The 21,704-nt window shown below is 52.4% G+C and overlaps 2 protein-coding genes and 1 long non-coding RNA gene across 6 annotated transcripts; all 3 read left to right on the top strand.

Annotated features, from left to right (window-relative positions):
* Nucleotides 1-439: 439 nt before the first annotated feature.
* ARL2 (ADP ribosylation factor like GTPase 2) lies at nt 440-7,016 on the top strand. The gene is made up of 5 exons (XM_047823407.1): nt 440-595; nt 3,707-3,817; nt 3,913-4,075; nt 5,586-5,666; nt 6,543-7,016. The coding sequence occupies exons 1-5, from the start codon at nt 531-533 to the stop codon at nt 6,675-6,677; spliced, it is 555 nt and encodes a 184-aa protein (XP_047679363.1). The 5' UTR covers nt 440-530; the 3' UTR covers nt 6,678-7,016.
* Nucleotides 1,038-3,474, top strand: LOC125146672 (uncharacterized). 2 transcript variants are annotated; one of them, XR_007144835.1, is made up of 2 exons: nt 1,038-1,511; nt 2,880-3,474. It is a non-coding gene; the product is annotated as an uncharacterized LOC125146672 (long non-coding RNA). The 2 variants fall into 2 exon arrangements; XR_007144834.1 differs by lacking the exon at nt 1,038-1,511 and adding an exon at nt 1,519-1,849.
* Nucleotides 7,017-10,554: 3,538 nt separating the features above from the next.
* On the top strand, nt 10,555-21,416 carry SNX15 (sorting nexin 15). Of its 3 annotated transcripts, none has more exons than XM_047823345.1 (8): nt 10,555-10,757; nt 16,112-16,147; nt 16,349-16,469; nt 18,481-18,596; nt 18,697-18,844; nt 19,169-19,312; nt 20,289-20,476; nt 20,869-21,416. In XM_047823345.1, the coding sequence occupies exons 1-8, from the start codon at nt 10,659-10,661 to the stop codon at nt 20,899-20,901; spliced, it is 885 nt and encodes a 294-aa protein (XP_047679301.1). In that variant the 5' UTR covers nt 10,555-10,658; the 3' UTR covers nt 20,902-21,416. The 3 variants fall into 3 exon arrangements, with proteins under 3 accessions (XP_047679301.1, XP_047679302.1, XP_047679300.1); XM_047823344.1 differs by having other exon boundaries at nt 10,557-10,757; nt 20,289-20,546; XM_047823346.1 differs by lacking the exon at nt 20,289-20,476.
* Nucleotides 21,417-21,704: the final 288 nt, after the last annotated feature.

The following is a 21,704-nucleotide window of genomic DNA, read 5'->3' as shown; positions in this document are numbered from 1 at the left end:
AATCCCCGGCCCACCCTCTGCGAGTCCAGGAGACGGGGAAAAGGGGAGGCCCTGTAACTGGCAGGTTTAGAATGATGCCGAGACCTAAGATGAGCAGGACCTGGGTCATGTTTCCGGGGAACAGGGCCTTACACTGGCCCCCGGACGAGCTTGTCAACATCCCTGGGGCTGTCGATTCCGACTCCTGAGTCACAACTCCTACCCCCTGTGCAGCCAAGATACAATCCAGGTTTCCGTTCCTGGCCGAGTCTGGGTTCCTGGGGAAGAAGGAATGGCGGTGCCCTCGTCCCCCAAGCCCTCGGGAAGCGAAGGGTTAACGCAGGTGGCCCCGCAGAAGCCCCTAGCACCGCTAGAGGGACCATCTCGGCCCCACCGCCAGGCAGCTTCGCGGTCACGTGGGAGCGAGGGCGGGACCCAGCAACAGGCCGACCAATAGGTTGCGCTGTCGGTGGGCGTGATAGCCAATAGGAGCAGGGAGAGGGGTCCCGGGACTAGGAAGAAACGGCGGCCGGGAGGGGGCTACTGGGACCATGGGGCTTCTGACCATTCTGAAGAAGATGAAGCAGAAAGAGCGGGAGCTGCGACTGCTCATGCTGTATCCTCCTGGACGCCGGAGCCGCGAGGGTAGCGGGGGCCCCGCCAGGCGGGCGGTGCCAGGCGCCCCCTACCGGGCGCGGGGTGCGCGGCCGGCGCGTACCAACTGCCCATTGTGCGTCACGCACGTGGGCCCTACCAATCGCTCTAGCGGGGTGGGGGGGCGTGAGGAGGTCGTACCACCGGCTCGGGGCGGGGGGTCTCCGTTGCCAAGGCCAAAGGTGAGGGCCTACAGGCGCAGCGGCTAGACTAGATATCCCTATGCAGGGGGCGGGGAGGAGGGCCGGAGGCGACTCGGATGCCACCACCCGTCGGTCTGGCCCGAGCGTGAGGCCGCTGTCCTCCCTGGCTCTGACCTTCCTCCCCTGTCCGAGGGTGCCAGACCCCGGCCCCGCCCTCAAGGTCGGAATCCCGGGGGCGTGCGGGCCCCGCCCTCGTGGGGGGGGGGGGGAGGCGGGTGTAGACGCCTCGGGTTGTTTTCATTCCTGTGTCCAGCTGCCCGTCTGTGTGGCCCCGCGGCCGGTCGTTATCTCCTGTCCCTTCCCCAGGCTGACTGCGTGTAGGCCCGAGGGCCCCGCCGACCTTCCGAGTCCCGTTAACAGGCGCCTGCACGCCTTCTGCCCCCTCTTATCCTGGCCGCGTCGGGACTCCGCGATCCCGGAGCTGGGCGGGTTTCACCCAGAGCTCCCCTAGCAGGGGAGAAAAGACATTTAAGTGTAGACATAACTATAATAGTCCCATCATGTCTCTTTTAAAAAGCTCTCTTTTAGAAAGGCGCCGAGAATCCACCCATCCAATTAAATATTTACTGAGTGCCTACTATGTACTAGGCACTCTCCTAGGGGCTGGGGTAAAACAGCAAAACCAAACCCCACCGTCTTGGACGGTCCATAATGCTGTGGGGAGAAAGCAAATAGGTAAGCTGTATAGGACGTATGGGGGGGGGGGGGGAAATGCAGTTTAAATAAAGTGGTCAATGAAGGCCACAATGGAGAAATTGACAGTGGAGTAAAGATGAGGCGGTGAGGACTGAATCACGTGGATATCTAGGGAAATTTGTTGACGCAAAAGGAACTGAGCGCAAAGGTCTGGAAGGAGGAACTCAACGGGTGTGTTCAAAAGAATGTCAAGGAGGGCAGTGTGGCTGGAGAGAGTGATTACTAGATTACGAGATGAAGACAGAGGGGACTGAAGAGCCTTTTGGTTTTTGGCTTTTCCTTTCGATGAGAAGTGTGGAGAGGAAGCATGATCTCAGGTTAGGTGTGCCATTGCTCCGCCACAGGCGAGATAGGATGATGGCTTGGATCAGGGTGGAAGCAGGGAGGTGATGGAAGATGGGGAACATTTTGCCTACAGGCCTAGCAGGAATCGCTCCTGGATTGGGCACAAAGTGAGAGGGAGAGCCAAGTCAAGCCTGACTCTGGGGTTTCTGGCCAGAGCGGTTCGAAGAATGAGGAACCACTTGCTGAGATGGGGAAGGGGGGCAAGGAGCAGGTTCAGAAAGAGGAGAACTCAGGTTTGGCCACGGAAGATGCCTCTGAGACATCCTCTAAGTGCCAGATGGGCAGCTGAAGAGAGGGACTGAGTCCAGGGGAGCAGCTGGGTGGGATGTGTACTTTTAGGAGTCATTCGCATAAAGGTGGTATTTGCGGGGCACCTGGGTGGCTCAGTTGATTGAGCTTCCGGCTCTCGATTTGGGCTCAGGTCACGATCTCTTGGTTCCTGGGTTCGAGCCCCACATCGGGCTCTGCACTGGCAGTGCAGAGCCTGCTTGGGATTCTCTCCCTCTCTCTCTCTGTCCCTTCCCTGCTTGTGCATGTGCTCTTTTTTTTTTTTTTGGCATGTGCTCTTAAAATTAAAATAAGCTTAAAAAAGAAAAAAAAAACCCAGATGGTATCTGAAGCCATGGTCCTGGGTGAGAGCTCTAAGGGATGAGTGTGGACAGAGGAAAGGACCGAGCTTACCTAGATAAGAGGTCAGGGCGATGAGAACCAGGTGAGGCAGTGGAGGAGGGGGCAGGCCACTGTGTCAGGTGCTGCTGATGGTGCGGGAAGACGAGGCCTGGTTACTGCCCAGCAGGAGAAGAACACGAGGTGTTTAGGTACCTTGGTAAGAGCTGTTTCAGGGAAGCAGTGGCAGCAAAAGCCTCAAGAACGAGCAGGAAGGCAGAAATTGGAGAGGGTGCTTACAAACAATGGTTTTGAGAAGATTTGCTGTCAAGGGAAGGAAGTAAAGGAATAAGAGGGAGAAGGGATCAAGAGAGGGTGACGTTTGCTTCTCCTAAGGTGGGAGAGACACCAGCCTGTCTGCTGATGGGAATGATCCAGGGGATGATGGAGTTGGAGTTGGAGTTGGATAATCGGAGGTGAAGGCTGGGTCTCAGGAGAACTTCTTGGTTCCCCCTCATTCCACTGGTTTGAGTCTCCTGGGCCCGCTCCCAGCTGCAAGCCCCCTCGAGCGTTGGAAGGACAGAGGAGTGTGGTTCCCATTTGTTTGCGCACTCAGCAGCAGAGGGTTTGGAATGTTCCAGAAACAGAAAGGTGAGGCTGGCTACCTCCAGATATTTGCTCCTGCTGTTCCCTCTGCCTAGAATGCTCTTCCCTTAGCCCTTTGGAAAGCTGGCTTATTATCGTTTGGGCCTCAGCCCAAGACCCCGAGAGGGGTGCCCGAGCTAACAGAAGCTCCTGCAAAGGCCCTCCCCGAAAGCCTCTTAGCTGCATTCCTTACTCACCAGGAGCTGACGGTACCTTGATTCTCATTTGTTTGCACTCTGTCGCCTGTCTCTACACTGGACTAGAAGGTGCACAGGGTGGGGACTTTGACTCTGGGGTACCCCCCCCCCCCCAGCACCAGAGGAGGGCCCGGCACATAGTCAGTATTCAATAAATATTGTAGAGCGAATGAAGGAATCTTCGGTCAGGACGAGATGATAAAATCTTTATTTCTTGATACCTTCCCATTTCTCACGGGCCGATAACTTGGGGCTCAGGCACGTGCTCAACTCATTTGATACGTGGCGGGAAACGCTTGGTCCCCTAAAAGAGGGGCACGGCGGTGATGTCACCACCCTGGGCAGAGCACGGTGACTTCTCCTTAACCTGGTGTGCCCCAGAGGCCTGGACAATGCTGGCAAAACAACCATCCTCAAGAAGTTCAACGGGGAAGACATCGACACCATCTCCCCGACACTGGGCTTCAACATTAAGACCCTGGAACACCGGGGGTGAGTGGGGGCCCTGCAGCGGGCTGGCCCAGAGTAGGGCAGGGAGGGCGGGTGAGGGGCCAGGCTGACCCTCTGGCCACCCCGTTCCCGCCCAGATTCAAGCTGAACATCTGGGATGTGGGCGGCCAGAAGTCCCTGCGGTCCTACTGGCGGAACTACTTTGAGAGCACCGACGGCCTCATCTGGGTGGTGGACAGCGCCGACCGGCAGCGCATGAAGGACTGCCAGCGGGAGCTCCAGAGCCTGTTGGTGGAGGAGGTGGGCAGGCTGGCTGGCCAAGCAGGGGGGAGCCAGGCTTCCATCCAGGCCCCCACATTTTGTGCACATACGTGGATGTGTGAGCAGATTCCCTGAGGGGTCCGTGACCCCAAAGGAACACCTTGGGGGGGGGGGGGGGCTCTGTTCCTTCACTGAGCCCTCACCAGGTACCCACCCTTGGGGAGGCAGAGACAACCTGTACATTTGGCCCAGGGAAACCCACAGTGCTGTGGGCAGGGCATGCTATGAACTGGGACCTGGGTTAGGGTTAGGGTCCCCGTGATGTCACCGCTCCACCACCCTGAACTTCAGTTTCTGCACCGTGAATGGGGCTCTCGGGAGGCTCATCTGAGGCCAGTGGGTGGAGCTTTGGGAAGCAGCGGAGCCTGGCTCGGGAGTTGGCCTCTCCGCTGTGTGACCTCAGGCAAGGCACCTACCCTCTCTGAACCTCTACTTCCTCGTTTCTGAGCTGGGCATTATAATTAGGGTGCTCTGCTAACTTATTAGCTGGGCCAAAACGCTTTAAGTAAAATTTTAGTTTTACAGAAAAGTTGCGAAGATAGCGAAGAAACAAATACTTTTCACTCCGCTTCCCCTGTTAACCTCTTATGCAACCACCCTGCATTTGTCAAAACTTAGAAAGTAACATTAGTAAGTCACTCTTAACTAGAGATTTTACTTGGATTTCACCAGTTTTCCCACCAATCTCCTTTTTCTGCTGCAGGATTTGTCCGGGGTACGACACTGCATTTAGTTGAAAACAAGGACACTTTTAAGAATGGAAGAGGAAGTTGTTAATACTTACGCAGGGACAACAGACAGCAACAGGACTGTTCTGGGCACACAGGGACAGGTCACCTGGGGTAGCAGGAGCCACCTCCAAGGGGTGTCAAGCAGGTTCAGTGAGATCATGGATGTCAGTGCTGAGCCCTGGCCTGGCACCTCGAGGCCATTTGTCAGGGCTAGACCCACCTGCTTATGTGGAGGGACTCCCGGCGGAAATACACACGTGGAACTAACTGGAAGCAGAGGCCAAGAGTGAGGCCTGTGAGGGTAGTGCACAGTTAAAGGGCAACATGAACTTGGAAGAGGGAAAGGTCACTTCCAGCAGACCCCGTGGTCTCCAGGACAGTTGCATTCGTTGTGCATATCAGGTCATGGGATATGGGAGCCGTTTAGAACCAGAGGGCTTGGGGATCATCGTGTCCGTCACCCCCTCCCCATTTATGGAGGAGGAAACTGAGGCATAGAGGGGAGAGGTGCCCACTGGGCCCCAGCCTAGGGCTCTGCACCCCCCCCCCCAACCCGCTCCAAGTATGGCTGGACTCACAGACCATGGCCATGGTGCTACCCCACTTGGGCCTCTCCTACCACCCCAGGGCCTTGCCTTGATCTTCCAGGTAGATCTCTGACCCCACCTGCTCTGGGTGATGAGGGGGAGGGGCCGGGCTGCCCTCTGAGTCCCCACTCCCAACCCCCCCCCCCCCCCCCCCCCGTTTTTTTCCCCCAGCGCCTGGCTGGAGCGACCCTCCTCATCTTTGCCAATAAGCAGGACCTACCCGGAGCGCTGTCCTCTAACGCCATCTGTGAGGTGAGTCCGGGCCTTGACACAGGTTTGTGGAGGAAAGGAGGCACACGTTTTCTTTGTTAACTTGTTCGACTAGCATTTAGTAGCCTCTCCTGTGTGGCAGGGCCTATGCAGGCCACCGGAGAGTCAGTGATTAATGAGACACGATTGTGCCCCATAGCCTGGGGGAGGGCAGGCCTGCGAACATGATCCGTCAGGACAATAGCAGCCAGCCAGTAGTGAGTGCTCCCATGCCAGGCTCTCTGCGTGGATTATCTTGACATTCAGTCCTCACCCCAGCCTCACGGACTAGGAACTGTTACTATCACTCTGTAGATGGCGAAGCAGGTTTAGAGAAGCTAGGCGACTCACCCAGGGTCACACAGCCAGGGAGCAGACAAGCCCGGATTTAAACACAGGCCTCTGTGTCCCCAAATTATATCGATCCTACTTCTGATTCTAGAGCTTGAAGCAGCAGCATGAGAAAGAGTAGGGTTAGAATCTTGGTTCTGTCACTTACTAGCTGTGTGACCTGAGGCAGGTTGCTTAAGCTCTCTGAGGTATTCTGAGTAAAATGCCCAACAATCCCTGGCTCCTTGGACCTTGGGAAGAGTGGATGGGAGGACGTTTGTGGGGCTCGTAGCACAATGCCTGGATCCTAGCAGATGCTCAGGAGCCTGCGTCCCTGTTCGGTTACTGAGGGGTAGCGCCGGTGGGGTTGGGTGCTGAGAGCCCAGGTGCCCTGAGGGGCTGACAGATCTTCCCCAGGGGCCAGGGGAGGCTCCTGAGAGCAGGCCCTAAAGGGAGGCATGGATTTCCCGTGGGCCAGGAGAGGGAAGAGGGGGTGAGTGGGCAGGGCCTGTGGTCCCCAGGGCCCACCGTCATCTTCCCCCCTCCCAGGCCCTGGAGCTGGACTCCATCCACAGCCACCACTGGTGCATCCAGGGCTGCAGCGCCGTCACCGGGGAGAACCTCCTACCTGGCATCGACTGGCTCCTGGATGACATTTCCAGCCGCGTCTTCACGGCCGACTGAACCACTCCAGACGTTCCCCCCCACACACCCCCACACCTCACAGTCCAGCCCCCTCCCCCGGCCCTCATCAGGCACCATCCACGGGGGAGATGGCAGTCGGCCAGGCTGACTAACACCCCCCGCCCCACTCCGTAACCTGCTGCTGCTAACACTACCCACTGCTTCTGGGCGGCCGGCTCCCGTGGCCGGAGGGCTGCTTCCCTGGCTGTCACCCTGGCTCCTGACCCGGCCCGCCTGCGGAGGAGAGGGCTGGGGCTGGGAGGGGGCCGCCTCTGCTGCTACCAAGGCTGTGGGCCTCATCCTTTGCTCAGCTGTAAGAATAAACCGTTCCCTGCCCCACTTCCTGGTAGAGTCATGCGTTGATCCAGCAGCTTTAAGAGCCCCACCCGGAGCCCAGGGCGCAGCAGGGCACAGAAAGGAACGGGTCATTTCAATCAGAGGGTTAACCGCGGCAGTGTCACAGGGACAGACAAAGAATGAGGGGAGCACAGGACAGGGCGGCAACGAATCCCACTTGGAAGAGTCCAGGCAGGCTCCCCAGAGGGACTGACGTTAAAGGCGAGAAAGACACAGAGATTTGCTCCTAAACTGGTGTTAGGATTCCTTCCTGGAGAGGGAATGTGCAAAATCTGGGCTCTGTTAGGGTGGACGAGGGGAAATTGGCGTCAGGTAGACAAACTCAAAACATAACCTGTCCTACCGTGTAGAAGATTAAAACGCCCTGCCCTGTCCTCTGTGTGAGACACTCTGTGGTCTCCGCGGTCCCAAGCCCTATGGTGCGTGAGCACACCCAGGCTCCAGAGCCAAACCCCAGCTCTGCCACTCACCGGGTGATGCTGAGCAAGTTGCCTAACCTGTCTGTGCCACAGTGTCCCCGTCTGGGGGAGAGATCCGTGGCACCGACCTGCTAAGTTTGGGACAAGGACCAAATGGGTGGGTGTCTTGTGTGTCACAAGCACTGCACAGTGTTAGCTATAATTATCACTATTTGAACCGGTAAGAGCCCAAGCAGATCCAGTGGATGTGAATTCAGCCATCCACTGATCCAGATGAGTCATCGCAGGGTTCAAGTCCTCCGGGGGCGCCCTTAGTAGTAACCAGCATCCTTGATTTAAAGCATGAATTATGCATGGGTGGAGAAAAAGAAGAAAGTAACAAGGCCATACTCATTACCAAGGCTTGCAGATGGGGAGTGTGAGCTGTGGCAGAAAGCCTGCATCCTGCACTCAGCCCGGTGGGAACGTGGGGAGCCCTGCTGGCAGCGGGAATCTGCAACTTGCCTCCCTCTGCTCCTCCCGCTGATGGAAATGGTGGTGCTCCTCCCGTCGATGGAAGTGGTGGAGCTGGCGTCTGAAGGCCGGGGGCGGGGGGAAACTGATCTAGATAGGAACGGGGCTTTGTGGAGTTATTTCTAGAAAATGTATTGTAAGCCCCGGAGGGTGAAGGGGGCAACAGCTGAAACATCCGCAGTGTTCTGGTCTCAAGGCTGTCGAACGCGACAGCATCACGAGGTACAGAGCCCCGTGCTCCCCCAGAAGGCAGTTAAGAAACAGACCCACTGTAATTGCCTGGCAGTCCGTGAAACTGCACGCGCTCCCTGCGTGCTTGCACATAAACACCAGATGTGGGTCTCGTTAATGTTTAAGACCCTTTGTGCTCCCTTTCATACTTTGAGGCTCTTTGCTGTTTATATCTAATGGAACATGAAATTAAGGCTACGTGCAGACCCTGGCTGCCGCTACCCTCTCGCAGAGGCTCTGTGCCCCGCTTAGAGCCTGGAGCCTGCTTCGGATTCTGTGTCTCCCTCTCTCTCTGCTCCTCCCCCGCCTCTGCTCTCTCTCTCTCTCTCCTCTCTCTCAAAAATAAATAAATAAACACTTATAAATAAACAAAGCAAATGGGTCTGCAGAGGTGTGTACCGTTCAAGTGGATATCCCATCTCAGCGCCCTCCCCCACACCTCCTGGTTATCTACCCTCTGCCTGAGCCTCCACAAGTCTTATTTGGGAGTTTCCTTGACCTCTGTCTGGAGACTGGCAGTACGGTGGCCACACATCTGAGTTCCTGCACCAGGAGTGGCCATGAGCACTTGAGGGCCTGACTCACACTACTGCTTTTAAGCTTCACACCCTGGCGGCGGTGGTTATCAGTCTGGGTTCTCATCGGCCTGCCCCAGATACTGATCACAACTGCCCCCAGCCAACTGGATGGTTCTTGGAAGGACACCCGGAACTCATGGTCTCCCCGACGGAGGTCTCAGGATGCCAGACGTCAGGAGTGCCCAGGGGCTGGGCAGCTAAATCTGCGGCCAACACTGCACACCAGGAACAAATTGGTCCCCTTGCCAGACACTGTGCCCTCGGTCCCTCACTCAAGGTACTCAGGCTTCAGGAGAGAGTCCCCCACCCCGGCCCAGGAGCTGGGGCAAGGAAAGGAGCCAACACCTTCGGATTCTGCGGCAGGAGGCTGAAGGGCTACACATATAGAGAACTATCTTCAAACAAAGATACGGTGCTAACAGAGAGAAGGGGGTGAATGCTGGACAGGCCAAGAAGAGAAAAAAAGAAATATCCACTGCAGGAGATTCTATTATAAAACACCCTCTATTATAAACCTAGAAATGAGAGATTTAGGCTCCAGTAATTAAAGGAAACCCATACAGCTGGTAAGAAGTGTGACCTCAGGGGTGCCTGGGTGGCTCAGTCATTCTTGAGCTCAAGAGCCCCAACAGGCTCTGTGCTGACAGCTCGGAGCCTGCAGCATGCTTTACATTCTGGGTCTCCCTCTCTTTCTGCCCCTCCCCTGCTCACACTCTCTCTTTATTTCAAAAATAAATAAACATTTAAAAAAAAAGTCATTTGCAACTATGTGGATGGAACTGGAGGGTATTATGCTAAGCGAAATTAGAAAGACAAATATCATATGACTTCGCTCACATGATGAATTTAAGATACTAAACAGATGAACAGAAGGGAAGGGAAGGAAAAATAATATAAAAACAGGGAGCAGGACAAAAGTAAGAGACTCTTAAAAATGGAGAACAAACAGAGGATTGCCAGAGGGGTTGCGGGAGGAGGGATGGTCTAAATAGGTCAGGGGGTGGGGCGCCTGGGTGGCACAGTCGGTTAAGCGTCCGACTTCAGCCAGGTCATGATCTCGCGGTCGGTGAGTTCGAGCCCCGCGTCGGGCTCTGGGATGATGGCTCGGAGCCTGGAGCCTGTTTCCGATTCTGTGTCTCCCTCTCCCTCTGCCCCTCCCCCATTCATGCTCTGTCTCTCTCTGTCCCCAAAATAAATAAAAAAAAACGTTGAAAAAAAAAATTTTTTTTAAATAAATAAATAGGTCAGGGGCATTAAGGAATCTACTCCTGAAATCATTATTGCACCATGTGCTAACTTGGATGTAAATTAAACTATAAACAAATTAATTAATTGATTAAAAAAATGAAAGAAAATGCTATCCAAAAAAAAAAAGAAAAGAAAAAAGAAGAAAAAAAGTGTGACTTCAGAACTTGTGAAGCCATCCTGCCTCTCTGGAATTCTCTTTTGCTTCCCCTACGTTTCCTGAAAACATGAATTATCGAATCCTATGGAGGGAGACAGGGAATGATTTGGCTACAACTGGCACACTTTGGACACAGTGAAAGGTGGGTGGATAGATGAAAGCAGAGAATTGGGAAGCAGAGGAGAAGCTGGCGATGCTTGATGGGGCGGGTTTGACCTCGGGTCCCAGCTGAACGATCCAACCTCCCCAGCTTCAACCCCCCAGTTCACGCTTTACCAACAACCGTGAACTTTTTAGACGCTCCCTGGCCGCCCGCCTGGGCCGAGAACTGCGCCGTCACTTGCGACTGCTCCCTAGGCCCAAGGAAGGAGGGCGCAAGCCTGGCTGAGGCGGTGGCTGGCGGAGGCTGACCCGGAGGGGCGGGGGCGGCGTGGAGGAGGCAGAGGTCGGCGGTCAGCTCCGCTCCAGCTCGGTTGCCATGTCCCGCCAGGCGAAGGACGACTTTCTGCGGCACTACACCGTCTCCGATCCCCGGACCCACCCCAAAGGCTACACCGAATATAAAGTGACCGCGCAGGTGAGGTGGGGCCCGGCGGGGACCTTTACCCTTTTAACTAGAGGGGGGCCGGGTTTTACCTTAAGGCAAGGAGCAGCTGGAAGCTCCCTTTTTAGACGACAGAAATGGATTTCCCCTTTAAGGGGAGGCTGCGGTAAGAGCCTTCGTTTACTTCTTTAGCCTTCAGGGGGCGAGGCCCTGGGAGGGCGCTGTCCTTTTAAAAGGGCGTGGACGGCAGTTCTCGGAGTGGGAGGGGTGGGTTCCCACGCCCGACGTGTGGTGTCTTCACTTCAGGCTGTGAATTTCTCCAAATTAAGAGGAAAGCTCTGTTCCATCCAAATATCAGTTCTCCAGTCTCTTGGAGTTAAGTTTTGTTAACTGGTTTGTTTGATGTTTACGTAAAAGTTCCTTTTTAAAAGACTTTCATTTTTAATTCTTCAGAAAACACCGCTCTATGGCTTTAAAAATTCATACAGTTCAAAAGAATCTGAAGAGTAAGTCTCTATCTTCACGGTCCTAGCAGGAAGTTAGTAGATAAAGACGAAAGTTGACGTATGTAGCAGTAACAACGTTTATAAGCACAGTTTATAGATACTTGGGGGAAACCAAGAGAAAAATTAAAAAATGGAAGCAGTATAAAAGAGTACCTGTAGAATGACATACAAGAATTGGTTGGGGAAGACTTCGCTATAAATTGTTTTGTACCTTTAGAATTTTGAACTAGGCAACTATTAAACTGGTGCATTAGTAACTGTTAAAAGGATGCAGAAACTCAAAGATACTTCCAAAGTGATTTAAGTGCAGAATCCTAGATGTTTAAAATGAGCTTTCCCCATATCCTTTATGCCTTAACTTTGGCCTAAAAACACAAAAAGATTGCCCTTAGAAAGATGAGACGGAGGGGGGTGGGAAGGGTGTGGCAAGGAGCTGTAGCCTTTTCCTAGAAGTCTTTCTGTTGAAGCACTTTTAAACAAGTAAATGCATTGTTTTGATATATTTTTTGTAACTTTTAAAGATAAATAATTTTCCCTCCCTTACCATCCCCATCTGTCTGCCATTTTTGTGAGAGCCAATGCAGCTAGTTTCTTATTTATCCTTGCAGATAAACCCTATATTTAAAAGCAAATATGTCAGAGGCGCCTGGGTGGCTCAATCCGTTAAGCCTCCGGCTCTTGATTTAGGCTCAGGTCATGGATCTACTCCCGAGGTTCATGAGATCAAGTCCTGAGTCAGGCTCTACACTGACAGCTCAGAGCCTCCTTGGGATTCCCCCCTGCCCCGACCACCTCTGCCTCTACCCTGTTCTCTCTCTCTCTCTCTCTCTCTCTGCCTCCACCCTGCATTCTCTCTCTCAAAATAAACAAACTTAAAAAAAATGAGGTATGTCACAAAATTCTACTGACACTAATATTACACTTTATATTAACTTTATGTTGAATTTAAATGAAAACTTACAAAAGAAAAAAAAAAGATAATCACCTGACAAACCAAAAAATAATAAAAATTTTTAAAAAGACTATTTTAAAAAGCAGATATGTGTATCATTTTATTATTGACACACAGTGACGTACTACAAGTCACTTGCCGGTATTCTTCCTTTTTTTTTTTTTTATTTCCCCTTGTAAATTTTTAAAAACTGACACATAATTTACATACATATGCCCAAATCTCAAGTGCATAGCCCAGTAATTTTTACATTACATATGTATACGTCTGTGCAGGCAGCGCTCAGACCAGGATATAGACAGTCTTTTTTTGTTCCTTCCCAATCTATAGTCCTACTCCCACAGAGGTAACCACTGACCTGACTTCTCTTGCCACAGATTAGTTTTGTCTGTTCTTGAACCTCATACAAATGGAATCATCCACAGCAAGTACTCTTTTGTGTCTGGCCTTCGTCACTGTCTATATGGTGTTTTTGGAATTCATCTGTGTTGTTACATGTATAAGTATTCTTTTTTCATTGCCATGTGGTATCAGTCCCTTGTATAAATACACCACCATTTCTTTATTCATTCTGCTGTTATTGGACATTTGGGTTGTATCTAAAAAGTGTTTTAGTTGCTACAAGTAGAGTTGTATGAACACATGTACAAGTCTTTTTATGGGCATGTGCACCCATTTCTTCTTGGTATGTACTTAGGAGTGGAATTAGTGGGTCATTTGATAGGTACCTGTGTAGTTGTTCTAGAAATTACCAGTTTGGGGGGCACCTGGGTGGCTCAGTCGGTTAAGCATCTGACTCTTGGTTTCGGCTCAGGTCATTATTTCCCGATGGTTGGTGAGTTCGAGCCCTGAGTAGGGCTCCGTGCTGCCAACGCAGAGCCTGCTTGGGTTTTTCAGTCTCTCCTTCCCTCTCTCTCTCTCCTTCTCTGCCCCTACCCGGCTTGTGCTTGCCCACACTCTCTCTCAAAATAAATAGACTTTAGAAATTACCAATTTTCGGGGCACCTGCCTGGCTCTTTCAGTAGAGCTTGGGGTTGTGAGTTTGAGCCCCATGTTGGGTGTAGAGATTCCTTAAAAATAAAATCTGAAGAGGGACGCCTGGGTGGCTCAGTCGGTTGAGCGTCCAACTTGGGCTCAGGTCATGATCTCACGGTTCGTAGGTTCGAGCCCTGCATCGCGTTCTGTGCTGACAGCTCAGAGCGTGGAGCCTGTTTCAGATTCTGTGTCTCCGTCTCTCTGCCCCTCCCTTGCTTGTGCTCTGCCTCTGTCTCAAAAATAAACATTAAAAAAAATTTTTTTTTTAATCCGAAGAGAAGAGAAGGAAGAGAAAAGAGAAAGAAATCACTGGTTTTTAAAAGTGGTTATACTGTTTTATACTCCTGTTCTCACCAGCACTTGATATCATGAGCATCTTTAATTTTCAGCATTCTAGGCTGGTGGATGTGTAACATCTGATTGCACTATAATTTGCATTTCTCTGATGACTAATGATGTTGAGCATATTTTCATAATCTTATTGGCCATTCAAACACCTTCTTTTGTGGAAGGTGCCTGCTCAAACATTTTGCCCAATTTTAATTTTTTTTTAGTGTGTGCGTGTTTTGTTTTTTTAGAGAGAGACAGAGCACAAGTCGGGGAGGGGCAGAGAGAGAGGGAGACAGAATCTGAAGCAGGCTCCAAGCTCTGAGCTGGTGGCACAGAGCCTGACGTGGGGCTCGAACTCACAGACTGTGAGATCATGACCTGAGCCAAAATCAGACGCTTAACCGACTGAGCCACCCAGGCGCCCCTATTTTGCCGAATTTTAAAAGTTGAGTTATCTTTTTAGTATTGATCTATAGGAGTTCTTTATATATTCTGGATATGAGGGTTTTTTTTTTTTCAGGTATATATATTCCTCAAAAGTTTTTTTTTTTTTTAATTTTTTTTTTCAACGTTTATTTATTTTTGGGACAGAGAGAGACAGAGCATGAACGGGGGAGGGGCAGAGAGAGAGGGAGACACAGAATCGGAAACAGGCTCCAGGCTCTGAGCCATCAGCCCAGAGCCTGACGCGGGGCTCGAACTCCCGGGCCGCGAGATCGTGACCTGGCTGAAGTCGGACGCTTAACCGACTGCGCCACCCAGGCGCCCCTCCTCAAAAGTTTTTAAATCTAGTTTCTTTTACCCAACATATTTCAGGCAAGTTTGTTGTGAAAAGCAAAAGCCAGGGTTTTGGTCCTAGCTGTCCCTCTTACTTGCTGTGTGATTTTTAAAGAATTTTTATTTTTAACTGAGGTTTAGTTGACAGACGGTATTATGTTATTTTCAGGTGTACCACATAGCGATTCGACGCTTATGATGAAATGTTGACCACAATAAGTGTAGTTGACCATCTGTCGCCATAGAAAATTATTGCAGTATTGGGGCACCTGGGTGGCTCAGTCTGTTAAGCGTCCGACTTCAGCTCAGGTCATGATCTCGTGGTTCGTGACTTCGAGCCCTGCGTCGGGCCCTGTGCTGATGCCTCGGAGCCTGGAGCCTGTTTCAGATTCTGTGTCTCCCCCTCTCTCTGCCCCTCCCCCACTCCCACTCTGTCTCTGTCTCTGAAAAATGAATAAATGTTAAAAAAAATTTTAAAAAGGGGCGCCTGGGTGGCTCAGTTGGTTAAGCGTCCGACTTCAGCTCAGGTCATGATCTCGCGGTCCGTGAGTTCGAGCCCCGCGTCAGGCTCTGTGCTGACAGCTCAGAACCTGGAGCCTGTTTCAGATTCTGTGTCTCCCTCTCTCTGACCCTCCCCCGTTCATGCTCTGTCTCTCTCTGTCTCAAAAATAAATAAATGTTAAAAAAAAAATTAAAAAAATAAAAATAAATTAAAAAAAGAGAAATATAATATAGTGGGGGTGCCTGGGTGGCTCAGTCGATTGAGCTTCCGACTTTAGCTCAGGTCATGATCTCACAGCTCATGAGTTCAAGCCCTGCGTCGGGGCTGACAGCTTAGAGCCTGGAGCCTGCTCCGGATTCTGGGTCTCCCTCTCTTTCTGCCCGTAACCCACTCGCATTCTGTCTCTGTCTCACTCAAAAATAAATAAACATTAAAAATTTTTTAAAAAAAGGAGGGGTGGTGCCTGAGTGGCTCAGTTGGTTGAGCGTCCGGCTTCAGCTCAGGTCATGATCTCGCAATTTGTGAGTTCGAGCCCCGCGTCGGGCTCTGTGCTGACCGCCCGGAGCCTGGAGCCTGCTTCGGAGTCTGTGTCTCCCTCTCTCTCTGCCCCTGCCCCACTTGCACTCTGTCTCTCAAAAAGAAATAAAAATGTAAAAAAAAAATTTTTTTTAATTAAAAAAAAAAAAAAGAAATGTAACATAGCAAATACAGGGTCTTCTTTCCACCTCAGACCCCAGTCTGCCCTTCCAGAAGGTCACAACCCCAGTGATGGTTCTTCTGTGTTCAGGAGTGTTTGCCCGCAGCGTCTCCCTCACTTAAGGAAGGAGGGGCTCCTGGGACGGAACCTGATTCTTTGGAGAACCTGAGGTTCTTTGGTTTCAGTATGAAATTCAGGGACTTGGCCCTTTGAAGGAACTGAAATAGTGCTCACTTAGGTGGTACGTAGGCCACAGTTGGAACGACGCAGAGAAGGTTAGTGTGGCCGCTGCATGTAATTCACGAAGGAACTGAGATCAAAGTTGGGCCGAGGACCGAGGGGTGTGGACGGGTCCTTAGGGACCCTCGCGTTGGGCAGATGACGAAACTGGCGTATGGTCGAAAAACTGCTCCAAGCCACACAAAGCCTCGAAGCCAGGACACCTTGATAGCCGTGGTCAACAGCCAAAGGCCCCTGCCCTTTTGAGAGGGGGCTGGGAGGTACCTGGGGCCTCCCTGGATTTTACTGGGTGATGGGGTGTCAGATGTCAGTCTCTGGACTCACCTGGTTCTTGCCTTTCTTCCTCAGTTCATCTCAAAGAGGGACCCAGAGGATGTCAAAGAGGTGAGGCTCCTGGGAGGAAGGGGGACCATTCCCCGATTCCAGATGCAGGAGCAGTAAAGGAACAACTGATCACTCCGCAGCCCTGGGAGGAGGGGGTGCTACGCCCCAATCTGCACACCCACGCTGGGGCCAGGCGGGAGGGGGGCGGGGAAGCCTCTTTCCACTGTTGCCGGCCTGGGTCAAGTCTTGTGTCCCCCTTAGGTGGTGGTCTGGAAGCGGTACAGCGACTTCCGCAAGCTACATGGAGACCTGGCCTACACCCACCGCAACCTCTTCCGCCGCCTGGAGGAGTTCCCGGCCTTCCCCCGTGCCCAAGTGTTTGGTGAGTGTTCATCCTGGCATTCAGGCCGCAGATGGAGGGACAGGTGGGCAAAGGGGAGCCCTGCTGGTGGGGGCTGGATGAGGGGAACCCAGACCGCCAGCAGAGACACTTTTGGGGAGCTGAAGGGCCCTTAGAGACAGCCTCCTTCCACACAGGGGGAAACTGAGGCTCAGAGCAGCCTAGCCTTTAGTGTGCGCCTCAGGCCCTGTAACATTCCATCTTCGTTAGCCCCATTTTCTTTTTTTTTTTTTTTTTTTTTTTACTTTTTTTTTTCAACGTTTTTTATTTATTTTTGGGACAGAGAGAGACAGAGCATGAACGGGGGAGGGGCAGAGAGAGAGGGAGACACAGAATCGGAAACAGGCTCCAGGCTCCGAGCCATCAGCCCAGAGCCTGACGCGGGGCTCGAACTCACAGACCGCGAGATCATGACCTGGCTGAAGTCGGACGCTTAACCGACTGTGCCACCCAGGCGAGTTAGCCCCATTTTCAAGACAAGGCCGCTGGGACGCAGGGTCATGAAGGGGCTTGGCCTGTAAATGGCTAGAACCAGAATGCCTCCCCACAAGCCGGTGTTTCCTCCGGACCCTCGCTGTCCAAAAGCAGCAGCTGTGAGCCAGACGTGGTGAGTCTGAGCTGAGGTGTGCCTGTGGGTTGAATGCACACTGAAATCGAATGTAAATTATCCTGATAGCTTATCTATGGATCCCGTGTCCAAAGGAGATTATTTTGGTTGCTTGGGTGAAGTGAAACATATATATAAAGCATTTCACTTAACTCAATATAAAGATATTTATTTATATATTTATATTTATGTATTTATTTATATATTTTGTAGAGAGAATCTCTTTTTTTTTTTTTTAATTTTTTTTTTTTCAACGTTTATTTATTTTTGGGACAGAGAGAGACAGAGCATGAACAGGGGAGGGGCAGAGAGAGAGGGAGACACAGAATCAGAAACAGGCTCCAGGCTCTGAGCCATCAGCCCAGAGCCCGACGCGGGGCTCGAACTCACCAACAGCGAGATCGTGACCTGGCTGAAGTCGGACGCTTAACCGACTGCGCCACCCAGGCGCCCCTCTTATTTATTTATTTTGAGAGAGAGAGAGAGAGAGAGAGTGTGTGTGTGTGTGTGTGTACAGGAGAGGCAAGAGAAGGAGAGAGAGAATCCCAAGCAGGCGCCACGCTGATGGCTGACACAGGGCTCGAACCCATGAACCTTGAGATCGTGACCTGAGCGGACACCAAGAGTCGGACGCTTAACCAACTGAGCCCACCCAGGCGCCCCAAATGGAATATATTATTAACACCGAGCTAACCTGTTTCTTTTTACCTTTTTTTTTTTTTTTTTTAACATGGTGACTAGAAAATGACAAATTACGTATGCCACTCGTGGTGTATTTCTGGGTGGCCGGGACTGATCCGTTACTTGCGTCTGTAGACTCGCGTGAGCTACCCTTTCACAGCAAGAAGAAGGCTTGCTGCTGGCAGGTCATGCCAGGCTGTGGGCAGCGCAGCCAGCTGCTCCCCTGGCAGCATGATGACGAGGTCAGAGCTAGGTGACTCTGCAGGACATCTAGAACAGAGCAGGGCAACCGTAAACACAGAGCTACCTGCTCTGTGACCTTGGCCGAGTCACTTCTCTCTCTGAGCCTTACTTTCCTCTCCGTCACATCAAAACCGTCTGAAACTATTTTGTTTCTTGCTGGCTGTCTGCCCCGCCTGTCTAGGATGGGATATCCATGAGAGCAGAGGCCTTGCTTTTCTCTCTTTCGCCTTCTCAACACCAATCTAGCGCATTAGTAGGTGCTCAATAAACATCTGGCAAAGGGATGACTAGGGAGCTCGGTCCCTGCTTGCAAGCACCCTCACCCCACCTCCCCGGGAGGAGCCAGGGAAGATTATGGGGAGGACGGCAGCAGGCTGCTGGGATCCTCTCCGGCTGAACCAGGAAAGTGACCCCTGTGGATCACTGCCTCTCTCCCCACCCCTTGCCTTGGGGCGGCTGCAGGCCGGTTCGAGGCCTCAGTGATTGAGGAGCGGCGGAAGGGGGCCGAGGACCTGCTTCGCTTCACGGTGCACATCCCTGCACTCAACAACAGCCCCCAGCTCAAGGAGTTCTTCCGGGTGCGTGTACCTGCTGTCCCTCTTCCCGGGTACCTGGGAAACCTACCTGCCCTCAAGGCCGCGCTGGAGATTTCCCCATCCCTGTCTTTCTCTCCCGCAGGGTGGGGAGGTAACCCGGCCCTCTGACATGTCCAGGGACCTACATATCCTGCCACCCCCTCTGATCCCCACACCACCCCCTGAGGAACCCTGGTTGCCCCAGCCGCTCCCTGCAGAGAGGAGAGGCCTTGAGGAACTGGAGGTGCCAGGTACATGGGGGGTGGGGAGGGCGGCAGGGCTGGAGGGTCTGGGGGTGGTGATGGGCACACACTTGCTCCCCAGTAAAGATTTTCCCCAGTAAAAATTCTGGGGTGTGTTCCAGCCCCTCTACCATTAACCTGCTGAGGAGCTCTAGCCAGGCCATTTTCCTTCTCTAGGCTATAGTTTCTTAATCTGTAAAAGGGGTACAACCCTAAACGTGGGCTTATCTGTGCCCTTGGGTGCCACAAGGATTTAATGAGAGGCAATTCCATTTTGAAAGCTGGGAAATGATAAGGACAGGCATGAAATGTCACCAATGATCTATTCCTCAGCGGATCCCCCACCATCCAGCCCTGCCCAGGAGGCCCTGGATCTCCTCTTTAACTGTGGGAGCACCGAGGAGGCATCCGGTTCCCCTGCCCGAGGCCCCCTCACAGAGGCTGAGCTTGCCCTCTTCGACCCCTTCTCCAGGGAAGGTAACAAGCTGGGACAAGCAGAGGGGGGCTGATGTGGGGGCAAGGAGAGTAGGCAGAGCCACCAACTAGCTTGTGTCGTGCCTGTGTGAATCCTAGAAAGGAGCCCCCCTTCGGGCAGCTGGCAGCCTTAGAATCGGAAGCAGGTCCCCACCCCCCATACTCCCCCCTGCCCTGTGCCAGGGGACATAAGCTGGAGGCCCTTGGACAGTGGGCAACCACAGAGGAAGGAAATGAGCCACCTCCCACCGTGGGATCTCCTCCCCCCTGAGAAAGCTTTGGAACAGGCAGGGGTCACCCTGTCTTCGGAGGGTTTGAGTTCCTTTCATTGGAAGCCCAAGGTGGGGGTTTCCGGGCTGGCTTGGGGTCATGCTGCAGATCTTGAAGGCAGGAGAGGCCTGTTGATCGGGGAGGGGTGAGGCTTGGGCTCAGAGAGCAGCACGGGAGGCCCTGCAGCAGCTGCTGGCAGGTGGAGGCACCACAAGACCCCCCCGCCCCCGTGGAAGGGGGAAGGCCCCCCATGGAGGGGGTTCTCAACTGAAGTTGTAAGACCTGAGATTCTCTGAATCCCTTATTCTAACGTTCCAAGGTTTGGAGCCTTTCTATCCTTGGCCTGGTATGGTTGCTCTAGCATCCTTCCGTTAAACTTTGTGGAGAGAATGCTTACGTTTGTAGATCAACTATAGTCAGGAGAGGAGTAGGCCCAGTGACCCAAACCTCACAAACTAATGTTAGTGCGCACCCAAGGAAAGAATTAGGAAGGTCATTGTTTTTGTTTTTACAAAAGCAAAGGACTGCATCAATTAAATAGGTCATGGCTAGTTTGCTATGCACAAACGGCTCTTGAGTTGCTCAGGCACTGCTTCCCTCCACGTGGAACAGGTTGGTACCTTGATGGGCAAGAGGGTTCTGGGGATGGGCAGCAGGCCCTGGGAAAAGGAGGGCCAGTCTGGCCTGAGTCCTCCATATCTGATTGTAGAAGGTGCGGGCCCCAGTCCAACCCACCTGGGTGAGCTGGCAGCAATGGAGGCGGGGTCTGAAAGGCTGGACCAGGAACCCTGGGAGCCTGGAGGGCAGGAGGAGGAAGAGGAGGAGGAAGAACGGCCCGTCCCTGCATATCTGAGCCAAGCCACAGAGCTCATCACCCAGGCTCTGCGGGATGAGAAGGCAGGTGCCTACCCTGCAGCCCTGCAGGGCTATCGGGACGGCGTGCACATCCTGCTACAGGGGGTTCCCGGTGAGTAGGCCTGGAAGGTGGAAGGTCAGGCCCAGAGTCTCAGATGGTGCAGCGAAGGTGCGGGAAGGTGCAAAACAAGCAAGTCCAGGGGAGAAGTGTTGTCCCTGACCAGGTATATAACCTTGGGCAGTTTCTTTACCTCTTGTGGCCTCAATTTTCTTATTTGTAAAATGGGGAGAATAGATCTGATTCCCAGGGAGCGGGGGAGCAGCGGGGCGGGTGGGGAGGGGGGAAGATGCACGTTGATGCTCTGTGAACTGTAAGGGGCTGGACCAGGGGTTCTGAACCCAGGTGTCTCAGCTGAACCATTCTCTCTCCATAGGTGACCCATCACCTGCCCGCCGGGAGGGTGTGAAGAAGAAGGCAGCTGAATATCTAAAGCGGGCAGAAGAAATTTTGCACCTGCATCTGTCCCAACTCCCCCCGTGAGAGGACATGAACCCCTACCCAGGACTAGCTCCAGCACTGCCAGCTACTCCCTTTTACTGTCCCTGGGGCCTGGCCCTATATCCTGGTCTTGTAACTCTGGGGGTCATTTCTGTATGTAACTGGACCAAGAATGAGACAAATAATGAATTTGAAGCTCCTTGACCACATCTGCCACCTTGGAATCGGGACTCCTACTTGTGATCCTATCTTGTGTGAGCAGCATCTCTGGTCCTAAACGAGCTGTTTACCCATCTAGAACAGGGTTCTGCAAACTACGGCCAGCAGCCACATTTTGCCTAAGTGCCTTTTTCTGTAAGGCCCATGAGCTAGAAAGGTTTTTACATTTTTTAATAGTTGAAAAAAAAATCAAAAGAATAGTATTCTGTGACAGGTGAAAATTCCATGAAATTTAAGTATCTAAGAATAAAATGTGGAACACAATCAGGCTCATTCGTTTAATACTGTCTGTGGCTGCTTTCCCACTACACCAGCTGAGGTGAATAGTGGCAGAGTCGACTAATTCCAATCCGCAAATCCCAAAGCATTTACTATCTGCCCTTTGCAGAAAAAGTTTGCTGACCCCTGATCTAGAAAATAGGGAGAATAGTCTCCAGGGAAACAAGAGTAGAGAATGATAGCAGGACCGACTGAACCAGGTTATTGGGTGAAAAGGATGATGAAGAGGAACCCAAATTAGCGTTAGCCATCTTGGGAGGTGCCCAGGGACGA

Source organism: Prionailurus viverrinus, chromosome D1 (genome assembly GCF_022837055.1).
Source record: "Prionailurus viverrinus isolate Anna chromosome D1, UM_Priviv_1.0, whole genome shotgun sequence".
Lineage (NCBI taxonomy): Eukaryota > Metazoa > Chordata > Mammalia > Carnivora > Felidae > Prionailurus > Prionailurus viverrinus.
The sequence above is the reverse complement of the archived record's forward strand: the minus strand, read 5'-3'. Positions and strand labels throughout refer to the sequence as shown.

Coding starts and splice junctions, on each gene's coding strand:
- ARL2 (XM_047823407.1), top strand. CDS start 531: ATGGGGCTTCTGACCATTCTGAAGAAGATGAAGCAGAAAGAGCGGGAG. Junction 596..3,706: donor GAGCTGCGACTGCTCATGCT/GTATCCTCCTGG, acceptor GGTGTGCCCCAG/AGGCCTGGACAATGCTGGCA. Junction 3,818..3,912: donor AAGACCCTGGAACACCGGGG/GTGAGTGGGGGC, acceptor GTTCCCGCCCAG/ATTCAAGCTGAACATCTGGG.
- SNX15 (XM_047823344.1), top strand. CDS start 10,659: ATGTCCCGCCAGGCGAAGGACGACTTTCTGCGGCACTACACCGTCTCC. Junction 18,597..18,696: donor AGCTCAAGGAGTTCTTCCGG/GTGCGTGTACCT, acceptor TCTCTCCCGCAG/GGTGGGGAGGTAACCCGGCC. Junction 18,845..19,168: donor TGAGGAACTGGAGGTGCCAG/GTACATGGGGGG, acceptor TCTATTCCTCAG/CGGATCCCCCACCATCCAGC.